This window comes from Eumetopias jubatus, unplaced genomic scaffold (genome assembly GCF_037043125.1).
Source record: "Eumetopias jubatus isolate StellerSeaLion01/CBP00866 unplaced genomic scaffold, mEumJub1_p1.0 scaffold_16, whole genome shotgun sequence".
In the NCBI taxonomy this organism is placed as follows: Eukaryota; Metazoa; Chordata; class Mammalia; order Carnivora; family Otariidae; genus Eumetopias; species Eumetopias jubatus.
Window position 1 is genome coordinate 71969341 of NW_028274822.1, and position 22724 is coordinate 71992064.

General features: G+C 44.4%; 1 protein-coding gene across 2 annotated transcripts in view; it reads left to right on the plus strand.

Moving 5' to 3' along the window:
• Positions 1-20570, plus strand: part of CHEK2 (checkpoint kinase 2) — a 50622-nt gene extending 30052 nt beyond the window's left edge. For both annotated transcript variants that reach the window (XM_028124749.1, XM_028124750.2), the window contains exons 6-15: positions 2067-2175; positions 4274-4327; positions 7990-8051; positions 9739-9838; positions 11847-11933; positions 12922-13085; positions 13280-13395; positions 14402-14487; positions 18811-18891; positions 19705-20570. In XM_028124749.1, the coding sequence (XP_027980550.1) occupies positions 2067-2175; positions 4274-4327; positions 7990-8051; positions 9739-9838; positions 11847-11933; positions 12922-13085; positions 13280-13395; positions 14402-14487; positions 18811-18891; positions 19705-19794 (949 nt within the window). In that variant the 3' untranslated portion in view covers positions 19795-20570. The remainder of the gene's footprint in view (positions 1-2066; positions 2176-4273; positions 4328-7989; positions 8052-9738; positions 9839-11846; positions 11934-12921; positions 13086-13279; positions 13396-14401; positions 14488-18810; positions 18892-19704) is intronic.
• Positions 20571-22724: the final 2154 nt, after the last annotated feature.

The window sequence follows — 22724 nt, forward strand, 5'->3', positions numbered from 1 at the left end:
AGGACCCTGGGATCATGACCTGAGCTGTAGGCAGACCCTTAACCATCTGAGCCACCCAGGCGCCCCTGGGCAAAGGATTTAAATAGACTTCTTGAAAGAAGATATACAAATGACCAACAACCACATGAGAAGATGCTCAGCATCATTAGTCATTAGGGAAGTGCAAATGAAAACCACAATGAGATACTACTTTGCAGCCACTAGGGTGGCCATAATAAAGAAATAGAAAGTAACAAGTGTTCGTGAGGATGCAGAGAAATTGGAAACTCTATGTACTACTGATGGGAATGAATGTAAAATGGTGTAGCCACTGTGGGAAATAGTTGATTGGTTTATCAAAAAGTTAAGCATAGAATTATCATATGGCCCAGCAATTTCCTCTTGTAGGTATATAACCCCCCCAAGTTGAAAACAGATATTCAAATAAAAACTTATGCATGAATGTTCATTTCAGCTCTATTCATAATAACCAGAAGGCGGAAACAACCCAAATTTCCATCAACAAGTAAATAGATAAACAGATATATCTGTATAATGGGATATTACTTATATTTTTATTTTTCTAAAGATTTTATTTGTCAGGGTGCCTGGGTGGCGCAGTCGGTTAAGCAGCTGCCTTCGGCTCGGGTCATGATCCCAGGGTTCTGGGATCGAGCCCCACATCGGGCTCCCTGCTCGGCGGAGAGCCTGCTTCTCCCTCTCCCTCTGTCTGCCGCTCTGCCTACTTGTGCTCTCTATCTCTGTTAAATAAATAAATAAAAATCTTAAAAAAAAAAAAAAGATTTTATTTGTCAGAGAATATAAGCAGGGGGAAGCAGCAGGCAGAGGGAGAAGCAGACTCCCCACTCTGTAAGGAGCCCAATGTGGGACTCAATCCTAGGACCCTGGGATCATGAACTTAGCCCAAGGCAGACACTTAACCAACTGAGCCATCCAGGTGTCCCACAATGGAATGTTACTTAGCTATAAAAAAGAATGAAATACTGATCCATGCTACAGCATGGCTGAACCTTGAGAACATGGTAAGTGAAAGAAGCCAGACACAAAGGGCCACATGTTGTGTGATTTCATTGATAAGAGATATTCAGAATAGGCAAATCCATTGAGACAAAGTGGATGAGTGGTTGCCAGCGGCTGGTTGCAGCATAGAATGGGGATGGGGTTTCCATTTGGGCTGATGAAAAAATTCTGCAACTAGACAGGGGTGAAGGGTCCAGACATTGAGGATGTACTTAATGCCACTGAATTGTACATTTTAAAATGATTACAATGGTAAATTTTGTTATGTAGATACACATTATGCAATTAAAAAAAATGTCTTGGCAAATCCATCATCCCATTCCAAAGTCACAATAGTTAACAGTCTACTTCGGGCATGTAATGAGTGATTGATACTTGAGTAGCCTTTACCTTCAGTTGACCCAAGCTTTGGAGAACAGAGCCCATCAGGTTATCTGTATTTTGGGTGGTATACTGGGTATTATTACTCCTCCTTAGAGTGTCCCAATTAACTGCAAATCTTCAAGAGTTTTGCTGCAAGCAGGTTAGTTGCGTAATACTTTTTTTTTTTTAGGTATTGTGATTTTATTTAGGGTGAAATTCATGGCATCAACTGCTTCTGTAGTTCTTTTGAATAAGACAGACCGTATCAATGAAAGTAATTCATTTGCAGATGCTATTTACTATAACTTGTGTTAGTCACTCATTTTTGTCTAGGGCTTTGTTCTACTTGATGTTTCCCTGACTCTAGGATAAATAATTTCTCTATTTGTTCTTAGTGTCTTTCTGAGAATTTCACACTCTGGGGTGCCAGTAAGACAAGTCTGTATCTCTCAGCTCAAAAAGTGGAATTTGGAGCTGACTCAGTGCTGTTGGGTGGTCCACATTCACTTATGCCCTTGACATTTTAACTTTGGTGAGGTTTCACTGTGTTGTCTGAAAACAGGGACAATGGAAGAAGTGTGTGGATCGTGTTTAATATGTAATAGTTGAGGCCAGCTCAGAAGTGATGGGTCTCATGATTAAAATCATTCTGATAATCGATCATTTTATATTTCTCTCTGCAGTGGTGCCTGTGGTGAGGTGAAGCTAGCTTTTGAGAGGAAAACATGTAAGAAAGTAGCCATAAAAATCATCAGCAAAAGGAAGTTTGCTATTGGCTCTGAGAGAGATGCAGTAAGTACCTGTTTGTGGATGCTCAGCTGTTTTTAACACTTCCTAATGTCCCCAGATAATTTGAGTGGTGATTTTCAGTGTCAGGGAGAATTCACTGTTCACATATGTGAATTTGTATTAAACAACATTGAAAAATTTTGAGTATTGGGGCTCCTGGGTGGCTCAGTCAGTTAAGCATCTGACTCTTGATTTTGGCTCAGGTCATGATCTCAGGGTCATGAGATCAAGACCTGTGTTTGTTGGGTCTGCACTGGTCATGGACCTGCTTAAGAGTCTCTCTCTCCCTCTGTGCCACCCCCACCCCCCTGTTTTTTGAGTATATTCAACTAACCTAGAATGTACTTATCAATAGCTTGGTTCCAACGTAATAATACACCTAGCAGGAAGTGTTTTCTCCTCGCCTCCCCAAGTTGTTACTAGTTTTTACAGTATGTGAAAGGGAATTGGGGAGAAAAAACCCAGCCATATCCCCACCACTGTAACTCCACAGCTGTTTCTAGTTTTGTTTTTCCTTGTGGTCCTTGTTCATACAGATTTGCATTTTTAGTTGGTTGAAATCATATTGTATATACAATTTTGTATTCTGCTTTTCCCCATACGCATTAATGCATAAACTTTCCCCTAATAGATGTTTTGTGATGATCGAGCCTCTTTTTCATGAAAAAGACTTTATATTTATTCACCCATTCCTCTCTTTGATCATTTGGAATAATTTCTAGTTCTTTGCCCTTCCCGATAATGAAACAGTGAATATCTTAGCATCTATAGATTTTTAAAAATCTTAATTATTTAACAGTCTCTGTATAGTAGCTATTCATTATATCACATTTTCTCTAATACACATTTACTGCATTGGTGAAATGTATTGGTCTTCCAACACAGGACCCTACAAAGTAATGTAAAGTGAGGTCTCTGATCACCTTTTCCTTTGTGGCCAGCTGTTTCTGGCCATTATACTTTAACGTTCTTTAAAGATCTATTCCCCATCCCCCACCCGGGCCCCAAGGACAATGCCATTCTCACATGGCAAGAGCAGTTTCCTTTCTGTGTTCACTTTGTGGTGGATCCTTTTCCCCTGTGATTCTGGATTTGTTTCCCGTTTTGAGGGGGAAGAAAATACCTACCAGATTCTTAATGACTTGGAGCAAAATTGTACTTCTTAATTTCATCTTTCAAATCAGATTGGACTCTTTAAGACCTCTCTATCAGCAGAGTACGGCCTTTCTTGGTAATGAGTTTAACAGCTTACAGGAAGAGGCAGGCTTTTAAAATTAAACATCTGGGTTTCTTAGCTGAAGTCCATTTTACATAAATATGTAATTCTATATCCTCTTCACTTTGGAGGGTGTAGCCCATGAGGCTGAGTAAGTCGATTTCATCCTTTTGGAATTGCAACGGAGAGCAGTTCCAGTCCCCTGATGCTTCCTCTCTTTGGTGTCTCAGTAAATATGTCAGCCTGCAGCAAATTGGAACCTGTGTCTGCTTCATTATTAGAAATTTGGCTTGACATTTTCCTTTTACAATTTAATTGAATACCTCTTGTCTGTGGTTTGTTTATTGTATCATTTTTATGAGTATAAACAGTTCCACAGCCAGACAGACAGAGCTTACAACCAATATTACATTGTATGTTAACTAACTGGAATTCCAATAAAAACTTAAAAAAAAAAGAGAGAGACAGAGCTTACCAGGTAAGTGTGAGAATGGTGGAAGCACACTTGTTTCTGGCTGTGAGAACTGGAACAAGTGGCTTCCTTTCTCTGTGCCTCAGTTACTCCATTTGTGAAATGGGGATAATTATAGAACCCAGTTCACTTCAGGATTATGAGACTTCTGTAAGATGACTCTTTTACATAAAGAGGTTGGCATAGGGCCTGTTCGTTTACTGAATGCTTACTATTTGCCAAGCACTTCGCAGGGTGATTTTTAGGTAACTGATTTAGTTCTTTGACCTCTAAGCCTTGAATTATCTGTATGGGTAGGGCTGGGCTGGGTGTGTGGAACTCATGCAGCTTTTACTCAACTAAGTTGTAAGTAAACATTTTTTAAATATTGACTGTTATTAACAGACTTTAATGTTTTTTTTTATTTATCAAAGGATCCAGTTCCCGATGTTAAAACAGAAATACATATTTTGAAAAAACTAAATCATGTAAGTATTGCTATAAAATATGACCTTACTTAAATCCATTTCTCTCAAAATATGGGGGGAGTACAAAGTATTTCAGTTTAATAAAGCTAGTATTAACTTGGGTTCCTTAATTGTGTGTGTGTGTATTGTGTGTGTTTATGTGTGGGTACACATGCGTGGGTGTATGTATTTAGCTGGAAAGAGCTTTACTGTGAAATTTTGAGAGGACAATACTGTATAAAGATTTCATGTTTAAATAACTGTGATATTTCCACTGAGTGAGTTTTTGACCAAAACACGTAAATTTCCTAAGTATTTTATCTTATAGGGATTTGATCAACTGCTTATGTTTGGGAAGACAATGCTAATTTGGTTTAGTTATACCTGAAGTTTCAGTACCTCAATACCTTTTGATGGTGCTGATTTCGATTTATCTCAGTGGGTATAAATAGTTCCTGTCTTTTGTCCAATGATGACTTTTTCTCACTGGAAAGTGAGTCTGTCTTTTTTTTGTTTAAGATTATTTATTTATTTATTTGACACAGAGAAAGAGACACACAGCGAGAGAGGGAACACAGCAGGGGGAGTGGGAGAGGGAGAAGCAGACTCCCGAGGAGCAGGGAGCCCGATGCGAGGCTCGATCCCAGGACCCTGGGATCATGACCTGAGCCAAAGGCAGACGCTTAACGACTGAGCCACCCAGGCGCCCCGAGTCTGTCTTTTAAGAAGTGAGAAGAGAAGTTAGAGTTGTGGACTGATCCCATCTTCCTTTTTATTGTTTTTTCTGTTTCTTCATTAATTCATGAACCCCCTTGAAGTCATGAGCTAGGTTGGCACTGGAATTGAAACTTGCAGTTAGACTTCCAGTCTCTCTAGCTAAGGACGATCTTATTCTGGTTCTTTTTTTTTTTTTTTTTTGAGAGGGGGTAGGGGCAGAGGGGAGAGGGTAAGAGAGAATCTTAAGCAGGCTCCATGCCCATTGAGGAGCCTGTTGCTGGCATTTGATCCACAGCCCTGAGATCATGACCTGGGCCAAAATCAAGAGTAGGATGCTTAACCAGCTGAGCCACCCAGGCGCCTGGATCTTATTCTGGTTCTTAACCTCCAAGCAATGAAAAGATTTTCTTCTGCCTTCTCTCACCTCCTCAGATTCTCCAAACAACTAATAGAAATTAAGAGCAGGATCACTGCCATCAACACAATAGTTAGAACCCAGTGGTTGGGTCTTGAACCCAGGAGAATCTGAGTAACCAGCATCCTGGCTTGGTGTTCTTCTAATTCCCTTGCAACTTCCTCTTCTTCCCTGAATTAGCCTTTTTTTCCCCAAGGGATCTGGAATCTCTTGTTAAAGAGAGGAGCCCTCTAATTTTCTGGGGTGGGGTTGCTTCAAATGTACTTGTAAAATAAACACTTCAGATCCTCAGGGAATTTTTCCTGATGTCAGAGGATCCCCAAACATAACATTTACACAAATCCAATGTCCACTGCAGTCGAGAGGAATTTAGAACCCTCCAAAAAGATCTCCGGCAATTTAGAAAGAAATTGCAAGATTTCTTGGCAGTTTACAAGGGCATGTGGAAAGCTCTTGGAAATTAAATATGGGCTCATGAGTGCATTTGGGGGATAATGAGTAGAGCCTGATAGCCCAGCAGAGCCTGGTGCTTGGAGCCAGGCATTGATCCAATCAGTCGTCAGACACTTACTGTGCCAGCCTGTCTTCTAAGGCCCAGGCGGTGGTGAGCACAGATGGATTGGCTGTCCCTCCCCTCCTATGGTTTCAGCCTAGTGGGGAGACAGACCTGGGTTCCCAGTCCCATCTCTCTTACCTCCTGGCTCTGAGAAGGTCATTTTACTTTTCGGAGCCTTTGTTTGCTCATCTGTGCAGTGGAAACAATAAGGATACCTACCTTAAAGGTCAGTATAGGAATTCGATGAGATGTGCTCACCAAGCTCTCTGTGTGGAGAACATGCTTGGGAAATGACAGTCATCTGTCATTCCCTAAACTCTTCCCTGTATGGTCTAAGTGGAGAGTGTAGGATAGTAGCTTCTGGTTCACGAGAGACACCTTCAGCTACGATGCTGCAGCCAATGAATGACCCTAGAGGTGGTGGTGCCTAGAGGAAGCGGCGCCTACAGGCTTTTGACTGCTGGGCACCTCCTCATGCTGCACCAGCTCCCAGACCTTTCTGTTTCCAGGTGGGCCCAGCCCTGCCGAATGAAGCCAGGCAGAACCAAGTGGCTCTCATTTGTTCCTCTGATCTCCTGTTCCTTTTCCGTGTGTGTCTTTTCTTCTGCTTCTCCTTTAATCACGTGTAGAAGCTAGAGAGTCAAATCTTGCTCAAAGGTTTATACACGGACTGTAACTCTGCAGCCCCCTAATCCTCCGCCACAAACATTTTAGAACTCTTTCATCTGTTTTTTTTTTTAAACCAATGTTATCTCCATGTTTCTATATAATATGCATAAACTGCTGTCTCCTGGTTTATCACTTTTAGATAGCCGTTGCCCTCCTGTTACAGTGTATGAGGATTTTAGTTCTCTTTTCCTCTTAATATAACACTGCTATACATATCCAGTGTCTTCATTATTGTGACAATAACAAATGGTCACGCAGAGCAAGTACATACTATGATCATAGGTAAGGAGTGGTGGAGCTGGTTTGCTCTCAGCCTTACTCCCATGATTATGTATGCCATGACCAAAATGGGGCTGGCAGGGCTGCCTGGGTGGCTCAGTCGGTTAAGCATCTGCCTTCGGCTCAGGTCATGATCCCAAGGTTCTGGGATTGAGCCCTACATCGGGCTCCCTGCTCAGCGAGGAGACTGCTCTCCCTTTCCCTCTGCCTGCCACTCCCCTTGCTCATGCTCTCTCTCTCTGTCAAATAAATAAATAAAATCTTTAAAAGCAAAACAAAGTGGGGCTGGCAGAGTCTACCCTCAGTGGGTGGTGTTTCTATTATTGCTGTTGTTTGTATTAATCTGGGCAGCATATGAACGTCTCCTGTTTGCTGGCTTCTCTGCTGAGTGTTGGTTCTAGAAAGATAACTAAGACTTGACCCATGAAGTGCCTGATAGAGGGAGACCCATGGTGGGTGTTAGTTTCCTTTTTCTGCCCTCCTGGAGCTCACAGTCTGTGGGGAGACAGGCATTGAAGATGTAGCGTGAGGCAGCACAGATGAGAACCAATGCAGGGGACTGTGGGTGCATTCCGAGCGTGACGTTTGAACTGGGGGCCTGATGCTAGAGGACAGGTGTGCCCAGAGGCTGGATCACCAGGCAGGAGGGTGGCGAGCCAAGTGTGACATTGGTAAAGAACACAGGGAATCTAGGGCAGGCGGGGTGTTTTGTGGTCTAGAGAGGAGGATGCACACAAGTGTTAGGCTCTTCAGGTTCCTTAGGTGTCCTTCAGTACCTGTGTTCTGGGACAGTAAGGAGGAATGCTGGGAAGAGACTGGCCTTCCTTCCATGGTGCCATCCTTGGTGTGTGAATCATGAACCCTCCCTCACCAACTTGGTGGGATGGAGGGTTTCTTGCATGTTCTTACTAAGGAGCCAGCTCAGTGCTGTTCTGCCTTTTCTGCAATACGAACTTCAAAGTGTCTTGAGGCAGGGGACCAAATGCCCGAGTTCTCCTGATTTTCCTCTTGGGAGCCTCTCACTACTTTTCTTCTTTTCCCTCTTAGCCTTGTATCATCAAGATTAAAGACTTTTTTGATGCTGAAGATTATTATATTGTTTTGGAATTGTAAGTAGTAAACTTTTCTATTTGTCTCTATTTAATTGCTTATAAACCACCAAAGAATCTAAGACTGGCGTGCATTTTTCTCATCCTGGGGACCCTCATCATATGTATGTGGTGGTGGGGCTTGCAAAGTGTGCATGTGGGGTTAGTGTCGATCCTAAAATTCCTCGAGTGTTTCCAAAGGCACGTGGCTTAGAGGTTCCAGACCCTGGGTCTGAGGCCTGAGTTTGAATCCCGCTCTGCAGGTAACTCCCTGTGAGTTAGTTGACTTCGTGTCTCCGAGTCTTATTTTCCTTGTGTTGTGGGGGTGGTAATAATGATACCCCCATGCGCAGAGTCATAAAGATTAAATACCGTGAGGGATGGAGAGTGCCCCGCAGAGCCCCCGGCACACTCCGTGCCCCTCTGTCCCTTCCATCCCCACCTTACCCTGTTTTACTGTATTATATCTGTCAGTTATTAAAGTCGTGTACTTCCGCACCTCCGTTATGGGGAAAAAAAAAAACAAAAAAAAACAAAAACAAAAACTGTTGCTTGAGCAACTGTGTTGCTCAAACTCAGGTGGATATTAATTATTCTGAAACGTGCCTGGGTGGATCTCTCTGCTCTGGATCGCAGTCCTGGGTGGCGCCTGATTATCTTTTTGTTGCTGGTTTACTTGCTGGTCTATTTCAGTAACCACAAAGTCCTGTCTTCTGTGGTGTGGCCCAAACAATTTCCTGCCTCATCCCTGGCAGAGGCCTGTCTTGAGGCTCATTCCTACATACATGTAGTGTTTCTGGGAGCGGCTGTTGTCAGGCGGGGCTTTGCTCCTGAGTGGCACACAGTGCCTAAGCAGGTCGGCCACTAAGATTTTATAGTAAACAGCCTCAATCATAGTACTAGGAAAGATTGGATGACCCTTGGGATGCTTAAGGGTTTATCTGTTGCTGTTTGGAGCTACTTAAAACAGTTCAATAATAATACAATAACAGTCACTGAGACTAATGAAGTACTCACTATGGGCCAATTCCTGCTCTCAGCACTTCACATGGATTGACTCCTTCACCCTTCATGACAGTCATCCAGGTGACTTACAAGTTACTGATGGGTTACTGTGTTTAGCCCCACTTTACAGAAAAGGAAACTGAAGTTCAGAGGGATTGAATAACCCTGCCAAGCAACCACATTGTGCCAACTGCCTTACCTACATTAATTATCTCTTAATTTTTACAACAGCCATCAAGGTGAGGGGGGGGTTATCCCAATTTTTTAAGAGGCAGAAACAAGCTCAAAGAGGTGACATAACTTGCCCAAAGTCCCACAGCTGGGATGTGAGGGAACTGGGGTTCAGACCCCACTTGCGTGGTTGCGGGTTTCTGCTTGCTGCTCTTGCCCAGCCACAGAATCTCCTGGGGTGTGTGATAAAAATGTAACCCTGTGGGCACCCCTCCGGTCCACTGAGTCAGATTCGTAAAAGCTCCCAAGTGTGTCCGGTGCCCACTGCTCACTCCTTCCGTCTTTTCCCTGTTCCTTCGTTTCCAGTGAGGACCTCTTAACTGTGAAGAGGAGACTTTCTACCTCACTGCCCTTAGAAACGGGAGTCCTCAAGAGTGAATAAAAAAGGCCACTCTTTGCTTGTCTGAAACAGTGTGTCTTGTTGGTGTTATTGTCTTCCGTCCAAGCCCCCTGCTTTGCCTGTGTCTTTCAGGATGGAAGGAGGAGAGCTCTTTGACAGGGTGGTGGGGAATAAGCGCCTGAAAGAAGCTACATGCAAACTCTATTTTTACCAGATGCTCCTGGCTGTACAGGTAAGGGTTCCCTCGGTTCCTTTGACGCCCTGCTTGTGGGTGAATTACTCCCGAAGTCAGGCAGAAAGTGAGGGATGGTGCATAAAACCCGGAGGGCACAGAGTCTGTCTGTGCTTGTGATGTTCTGTTCTTGGCAAAAACACCCCTCTCCCGCCTTTGACTCAGCCAGGAAAGCTCTTGCCGGGAAGCTTAAGGGACAGTAAGAGGGGGAGTTACAGAAATAAACAGGGCCCCACTTGTCTTCTCTTTAACTTGGAGGTCTATCTGGAGGGGTACTGATCTCTACTTGGGCTTGAACCTTGTAGAAAGCCCCCCCCCCCTTACTGGCTGGGGGTTGCGGCAGGTGGGAGAGGAAGGCTGGCAAGGCGGGGTGGTTGTGACAGACGGATTGCTCCCCCTGCCGCACAGTGACAGGTGGCCCCTTAGGTGCAGCATCCTCTGAACTGCGGCGGCAGGTGGGCGCCGCCTTCTCTCTTCCGAGGAGCATCTGGTTGGGTCGCACACTGCCTGCTTCCGAACATCACCTTTTCAAACCAAATTTAGCTGTGGCGAATCCCCGCCAAGATTTCTTCCCTTGAAGACCTACTCCATGCAGGAAACTGAGTGATTTGGAAGCAGCTCCCCTGTTGAGTGGGGGTTGAGGGAGATTTTCCTGGGGCTGGTTCACCTGGGTTTGCCCTCCCTGGGGGCTTTGACAGGTCTTTCTCCTGTTGACAGTGTTTTGGAGGAATTTTTTGCTCCCAGCCCAGAGGGGCATCCAGAGGAATTGAAGTCCATTAGCCCCTAACCAGTGCTTTACCCTCTTAATGATTTATTCTCTCCTGATGAGTTGAGTGCAGATCAGTGGATGTGGGAATTTTTTTCCCAAAGAAATGACTTGGTGTATAAAAATGGTGAACACACAGAGAGACATCAACATTGCATTTCAGACATAGAGATTGTGAAGATGAACTCAGTTTCTGTGTTGAGGAATACGTGAACTCTGGGTATTTAAACATAATTTACAATTAGGTACTTTACAGAGGCCTTTAAAAAATATTCTCAGGAAAAGAATAACCAAATACATTATTTTGATGGAACTTTTATGGTTTACTTTAATAAGGTCTCAGAATACTTATATCACCCATTTACATTTTCTTTTTTTTTTTAATTTTGTGAGAGAGAGAGAGAAAGAGGGAGAGAGAGAGCATGAGCATGAGTGGAGGGGGGGAGCGGTCAGAGGGAGAAGCAGACCCCCTCTGAGCAAGGAACCTGATGCAGGACTCAATCCCAGGACCCTGGGATCATGACCCGAGCAGAAGACAGACACTTAACTGACTGAGCCACCCAGGTGCCCACCCATTTACATATTTACTATTGAAATTGACATCTTATATTTTTGGCAGTGTGAAGGTGTTTATTATTTTGAAGAGTGAAATAAATGGTCTATTGTCATAAGTGGCATTTTAATCTTTTTCTTTCAAGATTTAAGTAATCACACCAACGTGGGGTTCGAACTCACAACCCTGAGATCAAGAGTCGAATGCTTTACTGACTGAGCCAGCCAGGCGCCCCTAAGGATTTTCCTGAAAACAAATTTGTGGGGCACCTGGGTAGCTCAGTTGGTTAAGCGCCTGCCTTCAGCTCAGGTCACAGTCCCAGGGTTCTGGGATTGAGCCCTGCGTGGGAGTCTGCGTGGGAGCAGGGACTCTGCTCCTTCTCCCTCCTCCCCGCCCCCTGCTTGTGCTCTCTCTCACTTGCTCACTCTCTCAAATGAATAAATAAAATCTTAAAAAAAAAAGAAAGAAAAATTTGTAAACGTTAAGCCCTTTACCCAGTAGTTTTCTATGATTTGGGGGATATGATTTGGGGGAATGTGGTTGTGAGTAACCTGGCTTACGGTTTCACCCAGGTATAAGGGGTGTGTGTGTGTGTGTGTGTGTGTGTGTGTGTGTGTGTGTGTGTGTGTGTGTGTGTCTTTACTCACCTACTCCATAAATCCAAGGGTCGTGCCTCCCTTTCTGTGTAGTACCTTCACGAAAATGGTATTATACATCGGGACTTAAAGCCAGAGAATGTTCTACTCTCATCTCAAAAAGAGGACTGTCTTATAAAGGTAAGAAATTTATGTTCTGTATGTGGCCACTCCAGTAGATTTCTGTTCATAAACTTATAAAATTCATCAAGTAAAAAGTGGGAGCATAAAAAGGTAGAGAATTTGACCTTTCTGCTATTAGCAGTTATTTTAGTGATCAGGCAGTATTGCTCTGATCCAGATTCTAATGAGCATTTATTGAGCTTCATTGTATACAAGCCACTTTTGTTCAGAGAGGAAGGAGGGGTCTAGATGGATGAGAGAATCCCATCCCCTTTCTTCCCCTGCTTTCTAAGGCAATGTGCTTCCCAAGCCTGGCTTCACTGTAGAATCTATTGATTTAAAAAAAAAAAAAAAAAAATCATGACACCCAGACTGCATCTCAGAATTTGCTGAAGGTGGCACTCGGGTATGAGTATTTTTTCCAAGCTCCTCAAATATTCCAGTGTTGAGATTGGTTGAGAAACTAGGGTCTAAGAAAAACTCTGGATAACTAATTAGGACCATAGAGTCTGGGTTAGATAAGGGTTATAAACCTTTTGTAAGGTTAAGGAGAACCACAGATAAGTTGGAGAGGAAACCTTGAGCTTCCTTGGCCTGGAAATTTTAATTTAAGCAAAATGAAATTTAACTTGCAGTGTTAAAGTTATAGATTCCAGATTAACAGCAGGCATGAACCATCTAGGATAGGAACTGATCTAGCCTGCATGCCTTTTAGGACTCGCAAGACTATGTTAATCTTTTTTTTTTCTTTTTTAAGATTTTATTTATTTGACAGAGAGAGACACAGCAAGAGAGGGAACACAAGCAGGGGAGTGGCAGAGGGAGAAGCAGGCTTCTGGCGGAGCAGGGAGCCTGATGCGGGGCTCGATCCCAGGACCCTGGTTGGGATCATGACCTGAGCTGAAGGCAGACGCTTAACGACTGAGCCACCCAGGCGCCCCGACTATGTTAATCTTTTTATTTTATGATACCATTAAAAATGATTCCCTTTTGTCCTTAATTTTAGATTACTGATTTTGGGCAGTCTAAGATTTTAGGGGAGACCTCTCTAATGAGAACCTTATGTGGGACTCCCACCTACCTGGCTCCTGAGGTTCTTAATTCCTTTGGGACTGCTGGATATAACCGAGCTGTGGATTGCTGGAGTTTAGGAGTGATTCTTTTTATCTGGTAAGAAAAGTTTCATTGCTTCAGAGTCTGGTTGGAGATAATTAGGTGAAGTCAGAAATGTGTCCAGGTAGAGAGCTTGTGTTTACATTGGGTGACTTTTTTTGATCATTGATTTAAAGAATAATCTGTTATGTCTGAATGCCACTGAGAATATAATTTGATTTCTTTTCCTTTCTCTCTCTACCAACATTAAGCCTTAGTGGGTATCCACCTTTCTCTGAGCATAAGACTCAAGTGTCTTTGAAGGATCAGATCACCAGTGGAAAATTCAATTTCATTTCTGAAGTCTGGGCAGAGGTCTCAGAAAAGGGTATGGATATGAAAGGGTTAAGAATTTCTGGTTTGCTAAAACGTGTGTATGCTGTGGTGGAAATTTCTTTTTGCGTTCTGTTACATTCCTCCTGTTCTTACTTTCTGTTGTTTGTTTTGCACCTTTTGAGGGGCAAAGGAAGTTAAGAACATAGGCTCCAGAACCAGGCTGACCAAGGCTCATTTTTTGGGTCTGCTGCTCCTAGCTTTGTGACCTTAGGCAAGTTATTGAACCTGTCTAAGTTACCCTTTCCTTTATATGTAAAGGGGGTACAGTAGACCCCTACCTTAAAGGGTTTTTGTGAGGGTAATTGTAATCTAAGCAAGTGTCCGGTACCTAGTAAGTATACAAAATAATAGGTAACTTTTCAGTTACAAAGTCTCCTTTGGGTGAGCATGTAAGAGCTAAAGTAATTTCTTTGTGTTTTAGAGTTTAAAAGTATAACGATACTTCTCAAAAGGAAAACTGTCAGGTCATATAACATAGACCGTTCTGTTAAACCCTAGAATGTCGAAGGAATAATACTGTTGCAATATAAAAGCCAGCCTCCACTTGTTGCTTGCTGTCAAGCTTTCTTTCTGCCAAGGCTGCAGTTCCAAGGAGCCTGTTGCTGGCTGGGAAACTCTGTCAATGCGTGGGTCTCGAGGGCCTTGGCCGAGCATCCTGAGCATCCTAGAACTAGGTAGAAGTTCAGATTTAATTAGTTTGAACTTGAGTCCAGCAATGAGATGGGGAACAGGGAGCGTTGAAGAGGTGGTGATGTGTGAGCAAAAGGAGATGGGGGGCATTGTGGTCTTTCCTGGTGTTCTCCGAGAGCTCTGAAGACAGAGAGTGAGAAGGACTGGGGTGGAGGGGGTCCTTGCCCCCCCCCACCTGCTGACTTGCAATGACCTTAGCCCCTCTCTCTTTCTGGATGTTGGCCTGTCATTCTGGCATACTTTAATTTTGCTGACTTAATGTATCACCCTTTCCACTATGATTTGATATTTGATTATCATTGTTTTAGCTCTGGACCTTGTCAAGAAGTTGTTGATAGTGGATCCAAAGGTGCGTTTTACGACAGAAGAAGCTTTAAGACACCCGTGGCTTCAGGTGGGTATGGGACAGTGCTTGCTGGCATAAACTATACAGGCAGCTCTTAGCTGTGCCTGAGGGATGAAGGAAGAAGTTGGAAACATGTTAGCTTTGTTGAGACTGTTTAATGCACCTGCTTTAGAATGAGCTTAGGTGTGTCGGGTATGTTTCTGTGTGTATATGGTTCATGAGTGTAGGTGTGTCTTTGGGTACAACCTTTTCAGCTTAACTTGTGGCTCCTGGGATCCCAACACAGCTCACTTTATGGCCTGTCCTAGTTCCACTTGGGTTCCCTGAGTCTGCAGTTCGGCCGTGGTACTTTGAGAAGTGGTTCTAGCTCGGAACCTCCACCGCCACCCCCACCTGTGCTAGCCTCGTCCCTCAACCAGGTGGGATGGGCTGCATCCCAGCTGTCTTCAGCCTTAAATCAGGGGAGCCGGGGAAGGAGAAGGAGGAGGGCAGCTTCTCTGGGGGAGAATCTGGTTATTTCTTAAGCCTAAGTGATTGGGCATACAGGGCCCCACTTACTCTTGGTGAGTAAAGATGCCATTAGTGCACCTTTCAAGTCTCTGTTGCCTGCGTGTCCCTGCCAGGGCATTGTGGCTATTGTTGGATTATACCCTGACCTCATTCTAGCTGCCAGACTTGGAAGTCCTTTGTGGCTTTGCTGGACTGATCTTTGGTTTTAGAACTAGCCACAGCATGGGGCAGGTTTTCTGATGGATGTCAGGCCTTCTGTTAAGTGCCGTTCCACTCCGCACAGCCATACCCCTTTTTGTTAATTTCCATTTGGTCTGTTTCCTGTGGGGATGGGGAACTTAACCCACTAGCTTGAGCCAGAGGCTCAAGTACTCTGGGGATTACTAGCCCAGAAACTCATCCGGGCCGTCCAGTCTCAGTACTGTGCTTCTGGGACTCTGGGAAGACTGTCCCTATTCTTCTGTCTTCCAGCCCTCCATACCTAACAGTTATGCTCAGGCCAGCTCAGGTTGAGAACAACAAATCCTTAAAAGAAAAAAAAAAGTAGATATATTTGTTTGGGTTATTGCCCTGGAAACAGCAGTCTCCCCCCAAAAGAAATCTGTCAGATGATTTAGCACTTAATAGACCACACGGATTTGAAACAGCAGGACCCTGGAGAAAAGGAATTTGGAAACAAGGGTGCCTTTGCATGTGGGGATTTAATTTTGATGAAAAAGAAAAACATGCCTCTTGGCTGTTTTTATGTGCCCTAATAGGGAAACTCTTGGGGCCAGATGTGGACGTAGAGGAGCTGTGCTAGTCTTGGGGGAAAGAAAAATGGAGCTTGCCAGTTAGGCCAGGGAACGGGGTTTGTAGCCGCCTGCAGTTTATGAACATGCGTAACCTATTTTTCTTGTTCTGTTTGTCTCAGAAGAAAACTTACAACTGAGGAAAAGGTGAGGTTCAGCCCTGCCACAGGGGTCTCACTGGAATACTCTTGTCCACATTTTGTTTTTGCTGCAAAAGGTGGAATGAGCACCGTGAGGATGAGAATGCAGACACTGCCCATGTTAATCATCTGCTAGTGATAGCTTAGGTTTTATTTTGGGGGATTTCAGTGTTTTGAAGAAGCCAAATGGCTTTGTGGGTCTGGCCCTGGACTGAGTGTTTGGAATGTGAGTTCCAGTCTCTTTTGCTCTTAACAGTGTTCAGTTTGGGGACCATCCTTTATGTCATTCTCTGACACTCCTATAACATCTTCTCTTTGGCCTCATATTCACTTTCTGAAACGGAGAACTCCTTCCTGCTTGCCTTTGAGGCATTTTACAGTTTAAAAATTTGAGTAGACTGTAGACATCTCTGAGGAAGGTTGTTTGCAGATACACATTGCTACCTGTGGTATACAATGAGCTCCTTTTTCCATATTATTGCTAATTGATGACTTGTTTTATTTTTTAATTTATCTTTTTTTAAAATATTTTATTATTTGAGAGAGAGAGAGAGAGCGTGAGTGGGGCAGGAGCAGCTAGAGAGGGACAAGCAGACTCCGTGCTGAGCGTGGAGCCTGATGCGGCACTCGATCTTACGACCCTGAGATCATGACCTGAGCCAAAATCAAAGAGTCAGACGCTTTACCAACTGCAGCACCCAGGCTTCCTGATGACTTGTTTTAAATAGGCCTAAATAGGCTTGTGGGCAGTTCTGTGTGGCTGTCTTAAAGAACTGCCATATGGCATGTTGCTGTGTGCTTTCATTTCTTTGTGCTTTCATTCTTTCAGAGGACAGTTAATGAGCTCATGTGTCAACACTTAGGTACCAGGGTTACGAAGAAGAGTAAGATAAGTCCTTGCCTTGGGGAGCTGACATTCCGGGAGGGTACAACCCCGACCGTAGTCACAACAGGGCAGTGGGATACATGCGGCAGTAGGGGAAGGTGTAGAGTATAGGGGGGATCCTCAGAATGAGATAGGGCCACGGTTCTTGGGCTTCAGGTATTCACGGGTTCACACAGTATGAAGAGCTTCTAAAGGCTGAGTGGCCTGGGGACGACGTGGGTGTATTAGTTTGCTAGAGCTGCTATAACAAAATACTCCAGACGGGTTGGCTTAAACAACAGAAATTTATTTCCTCACAGTCCGGGAGGCTAGAAGACCCGATTTCAAGGTGTTGGCACATTTGGTTTCTCCTGAGGTGTCTTTCCTTGCCTTCCAGATCGCTGACTTCTCTCTGTCCTCACATGGTCTTTTCTCTGTGCTCACATCCCTGGTGTCTCTTTCTCTTCTTCTGAGGACATGAGTCATACTGGATTGGAACCCCACCTTAATAGTCTCATTTGTACTTAATTGCCTCTTTAAAAGCCCTGTCTCCAAATAGTCATTGGGGGTTACTATTTCAACATTTGAATTTTGGGGCGGAGGTGGACACAGTTTAGTCCCAAAGGGGGACCGCATTTTTATTGTTGATTGAGTCCCTCTATATGGAGGCCCCTTTGCCTTTTACAATGCCTGGCACCTAAGGCCGATCAGGAAGTATTTGTTCACTGAATGAGAAAGGTGGGTGAGATGGATGGGCAGGATAGGAAGGAGGGCATTCCCGGTGGAGGTTGTGAGCAGGAATAGGAGGAAAGAGGGGAAGGAATTTTGAGAGTGGCATAGTGTAGGAAGTGAGATCCTAAGGGAGATGGTGGAGCAGAATCCAGATGAACGTGGTGCTCTCAGAATGGGCAGTGGGGCGCTACGCTGAGGGATGTAGTAAACTGTGTTGGAAACAGGTGATTCAGCCACTAGATATAGAACAGGTGAGTTAATTCTCAAGCACTGTAATTTTTCTATACATACCAAACTGCTGAATATTGGCAGCCTTCACTCCTATGCCCTCTGGCCCCACCTACTGTGGTGCTCTTGGCTTAATGGGAGGAATGGGAGGGGAGTGGGAGGAGGTTGGGTGGAAAGCTACATGGGGCTTTGGAATCAGGCAGCTGTGGGTCTGTCTTGTGCACACGCTACTTTTGAGTGGCTGAGCTGGGCTTCCAGCTGGTCCCATCCTAGTCATGGATGTTTCACCTTTCTGAAGGTGGGGAGAGCTGCACCAGGTTACTTTTCAGGATTCCCAGATGGAAATCCTTGAACCTGCAGAAGTAACATTCACAGAGGTGGGAATTACCCTCATAGACATCTGGGCAGGAGTTCTCTCTGTGCACATGCACCCTCCCCTCACCCTTCTCCCTCTAGGGAGAAGGTGTGCTTCTCCCTAGCACACCTAGGGAGTTTTGTCTTGTGTCTTGTGTCTTGTGCACAAAACACCTGTAATGCTGTGGTCTATTCATCTGTCTTCCTTTCTCATTAGCTCTGGGATATTGTGGGCTTCAAGTCCTTCTGGTGACTTGTGTAGTACTTGCTGGGAGAATTTTCTGGGGTGCTGGGTTGCTTTGTTAGGGTGGCCCTAGTAAATGGTCTTAGTGTTGGCATGGGCAGGGGACACCTCCTGGAAAGATCTGGGGAGCTTCATGGAGTCTGCTCTCAGGGGACTGAGCCAGTCCCAGCCTCTGGCTTCCTGATTACCCTTTCTCAGGATCTGGGATGCTGGTTCTGAAAGTCTCTTGACTGCTAAGGTCTGTGGTTCTCTGTGACCCACTGAAGGCATGTGGGTTTGATTTAGCCAGTGTCAACTGAGCATTGACTGCTGATTAGACTAAGGCAGAGCTGAGGAGCGCATCGCCCATTACCTCCTGGAGCTTCAGCAAGACCCTGCCTTTTGGTGGACAGACTGGGTGTCCCTACCCATTTTTGTCTTTCCAGGGGCAACCCAGCCCTGTCTTTTTAGGAGCTTTCTTTCCTTCAGACACAGTCTACTTAGGTTCTTTTTTTCACTTTTTCACAGGATGAGGACATGAAGAGAAAATTTCAGAATTTACTTTGTGAAGAAAATAAGTCAACGGCTCTACACCAAGTGCCGGCCCAGGTATTACAGATGATGGTCGTTAAATGTAGGCTAAGTGTTAAAGAGCTCATGAGCAAGGAGAATGAGTTTGAAAGGTCTCTTTAGTAGCAATTGCTTAATATTTTTTTGGAATAATGTGGTAGATATTTTGTTTCAGCTCGATCTGCTCTAGCACCCTTAGAAGATTTAATAAGAAGAGTATGTTTAATGCATTAAAGAAGCATAGTCAGGGATTGTCATTTAAGAGGTCTCCTGTAAGGCAAAATTGGAAGACTATATTAGAATTTCAGATTTAAACTTGTTGAAAATATATAATCTGGACAAGTGGTTGATTATTGATTATAATTTTATTCCTCCAAGATTCTTTGTTAGGATTAGTTAATATCTGTTCATTCCTATCCTGCCTTCTTTTGATGAATAATACTCCCCTTCCCACTGTCCCCTCGAAATTTTATGAATGGGAAAACAAAGACAAAAAAGATGGTCTTCCCACAAAAGAGCAAGATTTGGGGCTCCCAGCAAGAGGTATTGTAGTCCCTTTAAACTTCATAATTTAGGAGGAGAGTACAGAGAGGAGGGAGGGTGGTTATGCTGCTTACTTTCAGTGTCCATCAAGTGGTCAGAAGCCACAAGGGAGAGAAATGTCCATTCAGTAAACAGGTCTGAGTTCTGGGCAGGTGTGGTGGGGGTTCAGATGTCAAGGGGGACGACTCCTAATTCGTGGTACTAGAAGTTTCACATCAATGCTCCAAGTGTACTGGAAGTGTAGTGGGACACTTTGATAATCTTAAAGCCAGTGGTTTTCTTTGAACATTTCTCCCTTTTTACTTTCAGCCTTCCACAAGTCAAAAGCGGCTTCTTGAAGGGGAAGCAGAGGATGCTGACACCACAAAGCGTCTGGCTGTGTGTGCTGCTGTGTCGTGAACTTTGGTTGAACATGAAAGAAACCTGCCTTCTTGAACCTGCTGCCATTTTCTTTAAATCTGTTTTTTATAGTTTATTTTAATTGTGGGGACAGTTGCTTTTTCACGATCATCAATACACAATTCCAAACCTAGTGGAACCTGGGCTTTGGCTTCTGTTTGGTGATGAGCTCTTTAGCTGCACACCTTTTTTGTGTATTTGCAGTTTTGTGCTTTTTGTCTGGTGCTCTGCATTGGCTGGAACCAGGTGGGTATCCCTGGTCTCAGCCTGGGCAAGCTGCATACAAATTTGAAAGACCCTTGAGAAAGTTGGAGATTGGGGTGGAGTTTATAGAGACTGGCTAGTCACCAAAGTCCTCATGAGATGGGAGGTACCTTGGTACCATATACCACAGGCCAGTTTTAAATTCTCACCTCACCTGTGTAAAGGTACAGGTCCATTGTCGCTGAAACCATGGGACCAAAACAGTTGTGGAATTTGAAATTTTCCTGGTTTTGGGAAGGATACATGGCACATCAACTCTATTATTTGTAACACCTAGTACAGTCCTATAACTAAGCACTTAAATACTTTAGCAGCAAATATTCACAATAAAAGGGTTAGAGAAGACTATAAGTGCCTGTCAGTGCAGGTCACTTTTCTGTCAAAGGAGTTATGGATGACTCTCAGGTTTTAAAGCTGTTTGGATTTTGGAAATGCAAATGAGGCATGTGGGCATTTCATGTTGAGCCAATGACAACCAAGGAAGCCCTGAATAAAGCCCTTCTCTTGGCTGATCTTGTCCAGTCCTCACAGTGATGCTATGGTATAAGTCCTCTGACTGCGCTAATGTTGTAGGTGAGGAACCCAGGATGAAGGAGTAAGTTGACTTGTCCAGTGTCACACAGCAAGTGGCAGAGGTGGGACCCAACCAACCCAGGTCTTTCTGACTCTAATATTCCTCATCTTCTCAGGCTCATATACAGTCAGACTCGGAAATGCTGACTCATACTGACAAAACTCACAAGAGACTGATAATCTAAATCCTGAATGCCAGTGTGTTCAATTATTGTGAGAGGGTACAGCCCCATGATCTGTGTAAGTTGGGACACGTTGGTGGCAAGGAACAGAAGCTCATTTAGGTTACTTCATGATAAAGGGGATTTGTTTCACGGTTATGGATGTCTGGGCCTGGGATCCATCAGGAACCCAGGCAGCTGTAATGCTTGGTTCCTCTTGTCTCTTTCTGACCCACTGATTTTGCTTCTATCTTTGGCTGGTTGATAGTAGGCCACATTATAGCTTACTGGTCATGCCATGAGCTGAATGCCTTGGTTCTGATGCCACTGATGAGCCAGCCAGGGCGTCGGGGTACACAGCTGTTGCCGTGGGCAGTTGGGTGGTGGTTGGCAATTTCCATTAGAAGGGTGTGCAAGCATTCTGAAGCTTGGCTGGCCGTGTGTGTGTGTGTGCGCACGTGCGCGCGTGCAGGGGCTTGGGGGGGCTAGATGGGGATTTAAGTGGTTTGCATATTTAAAAGAATGAGGTGGAGATTGCCAAGTTAGATGGGTTTTTTAGCTCATTTGAATATTTAATGTGAAGGCTGTGGTTTCTTAAGGCTATTTTTCCCCTCTTGGGGCAGAGCCAGCCAGCCCTTCTCTGTTTCCAGAGCACTTTATATTCGCTCCTTCTGATTATACCGACCATAGTAGATAGAATAATGGCTCCGAAAGATGACCTCATCCTCATCCCCAGAATATGAATAGTTCCTTTACATGGCAAAAGAGACTTTGCAGATATGATTAAGGATCCTGAGATGGGAAGATTATCCTGTCTCTTCTGGGTGGCGTTCTGGGACAGGCATGTCATCACAGTTTCTTTGAGAGGGACACACACAGAAGCAGTCAGTTAGAAGAGAATGGAGTGAGCCGCTTTGAAGAGGGAAGAAGGGGCCACAAGCCAAGGGATACAGGCGGCCATGAGAAGCTGAAAAAAGGCAAGGAAATGGATTCTCCCCCTCAGTCTCTCCTGAAGGGACCAGTCCTTTACTCCTTCACTTTCACTAGTGGAAATGATTTCAGACTTCTGACCTACAAAACTATAGGAACAAGTTTGTGTTAAGCCACCCAATTTGTGGCAATAGAGGCCATAGGAAACTAATACAAAATGTCAGCTGCTTATTTGGGGCCACCCAGCATCCACTTCTTACTGACCTCACTCCAGTTTTCTTTTGAGGCAATTCTTTTCCCTTATCCCATGAAGTTATGGAGGAAAGGGGGAGTTGGTAATGCTAAATGTCTGCCTGCCCCCTGACTATGAAGCTGAAGGGGTACAAGGGGTTCCTTCCCTGGTGGAGCTCCTCCCACTAGCTTCCTACCTGGAGGTGGGCCCAGGACTTTGAAAAAATGAGCAAATGGAGCTGGGATGGCAACATTAGGGGTAAAAACAATACTGTGTCAATCTGAGCACTCTGTACTTCCTGACTTTGGCTTTGAAATTGCTGAACTTTTATGTCCCTATCTATAAAGTGCGTGCAGTAAGAGTAGCAGCCTCATATGGTGTTTGTGAGGATTGAATGGGGGAAGGTCATTTAAAGTGCTTGGTGTGTGATAAGGGGTCTGTCAATGTTGGCTTCCATCCTTAAAGGCGTGAGGATCACACATAAGTAGCCAGAGGGTGCCATGGAAAATTCTTGAGCAGGGACGTAATATAATCAGTTTCTGGGGTGGCGGGGGCACACACAAGATGGGCAGATAATTGAGATGCCTTTGACCTAACACTTGGGAAATGTCAGGACTAGGTGGATGGTGGGAGCAGAGGTAGAGGGGCATTTCCCAGTGCCTGAAGTAACTGCCACTCCCTTCTGTAGAACAGGCATATTGTTCCATGGTTGACCTGCTGCATGCCTAGATAGGTGCAGTGGACACCTTTTATTTGTGCCTGTCCTCATC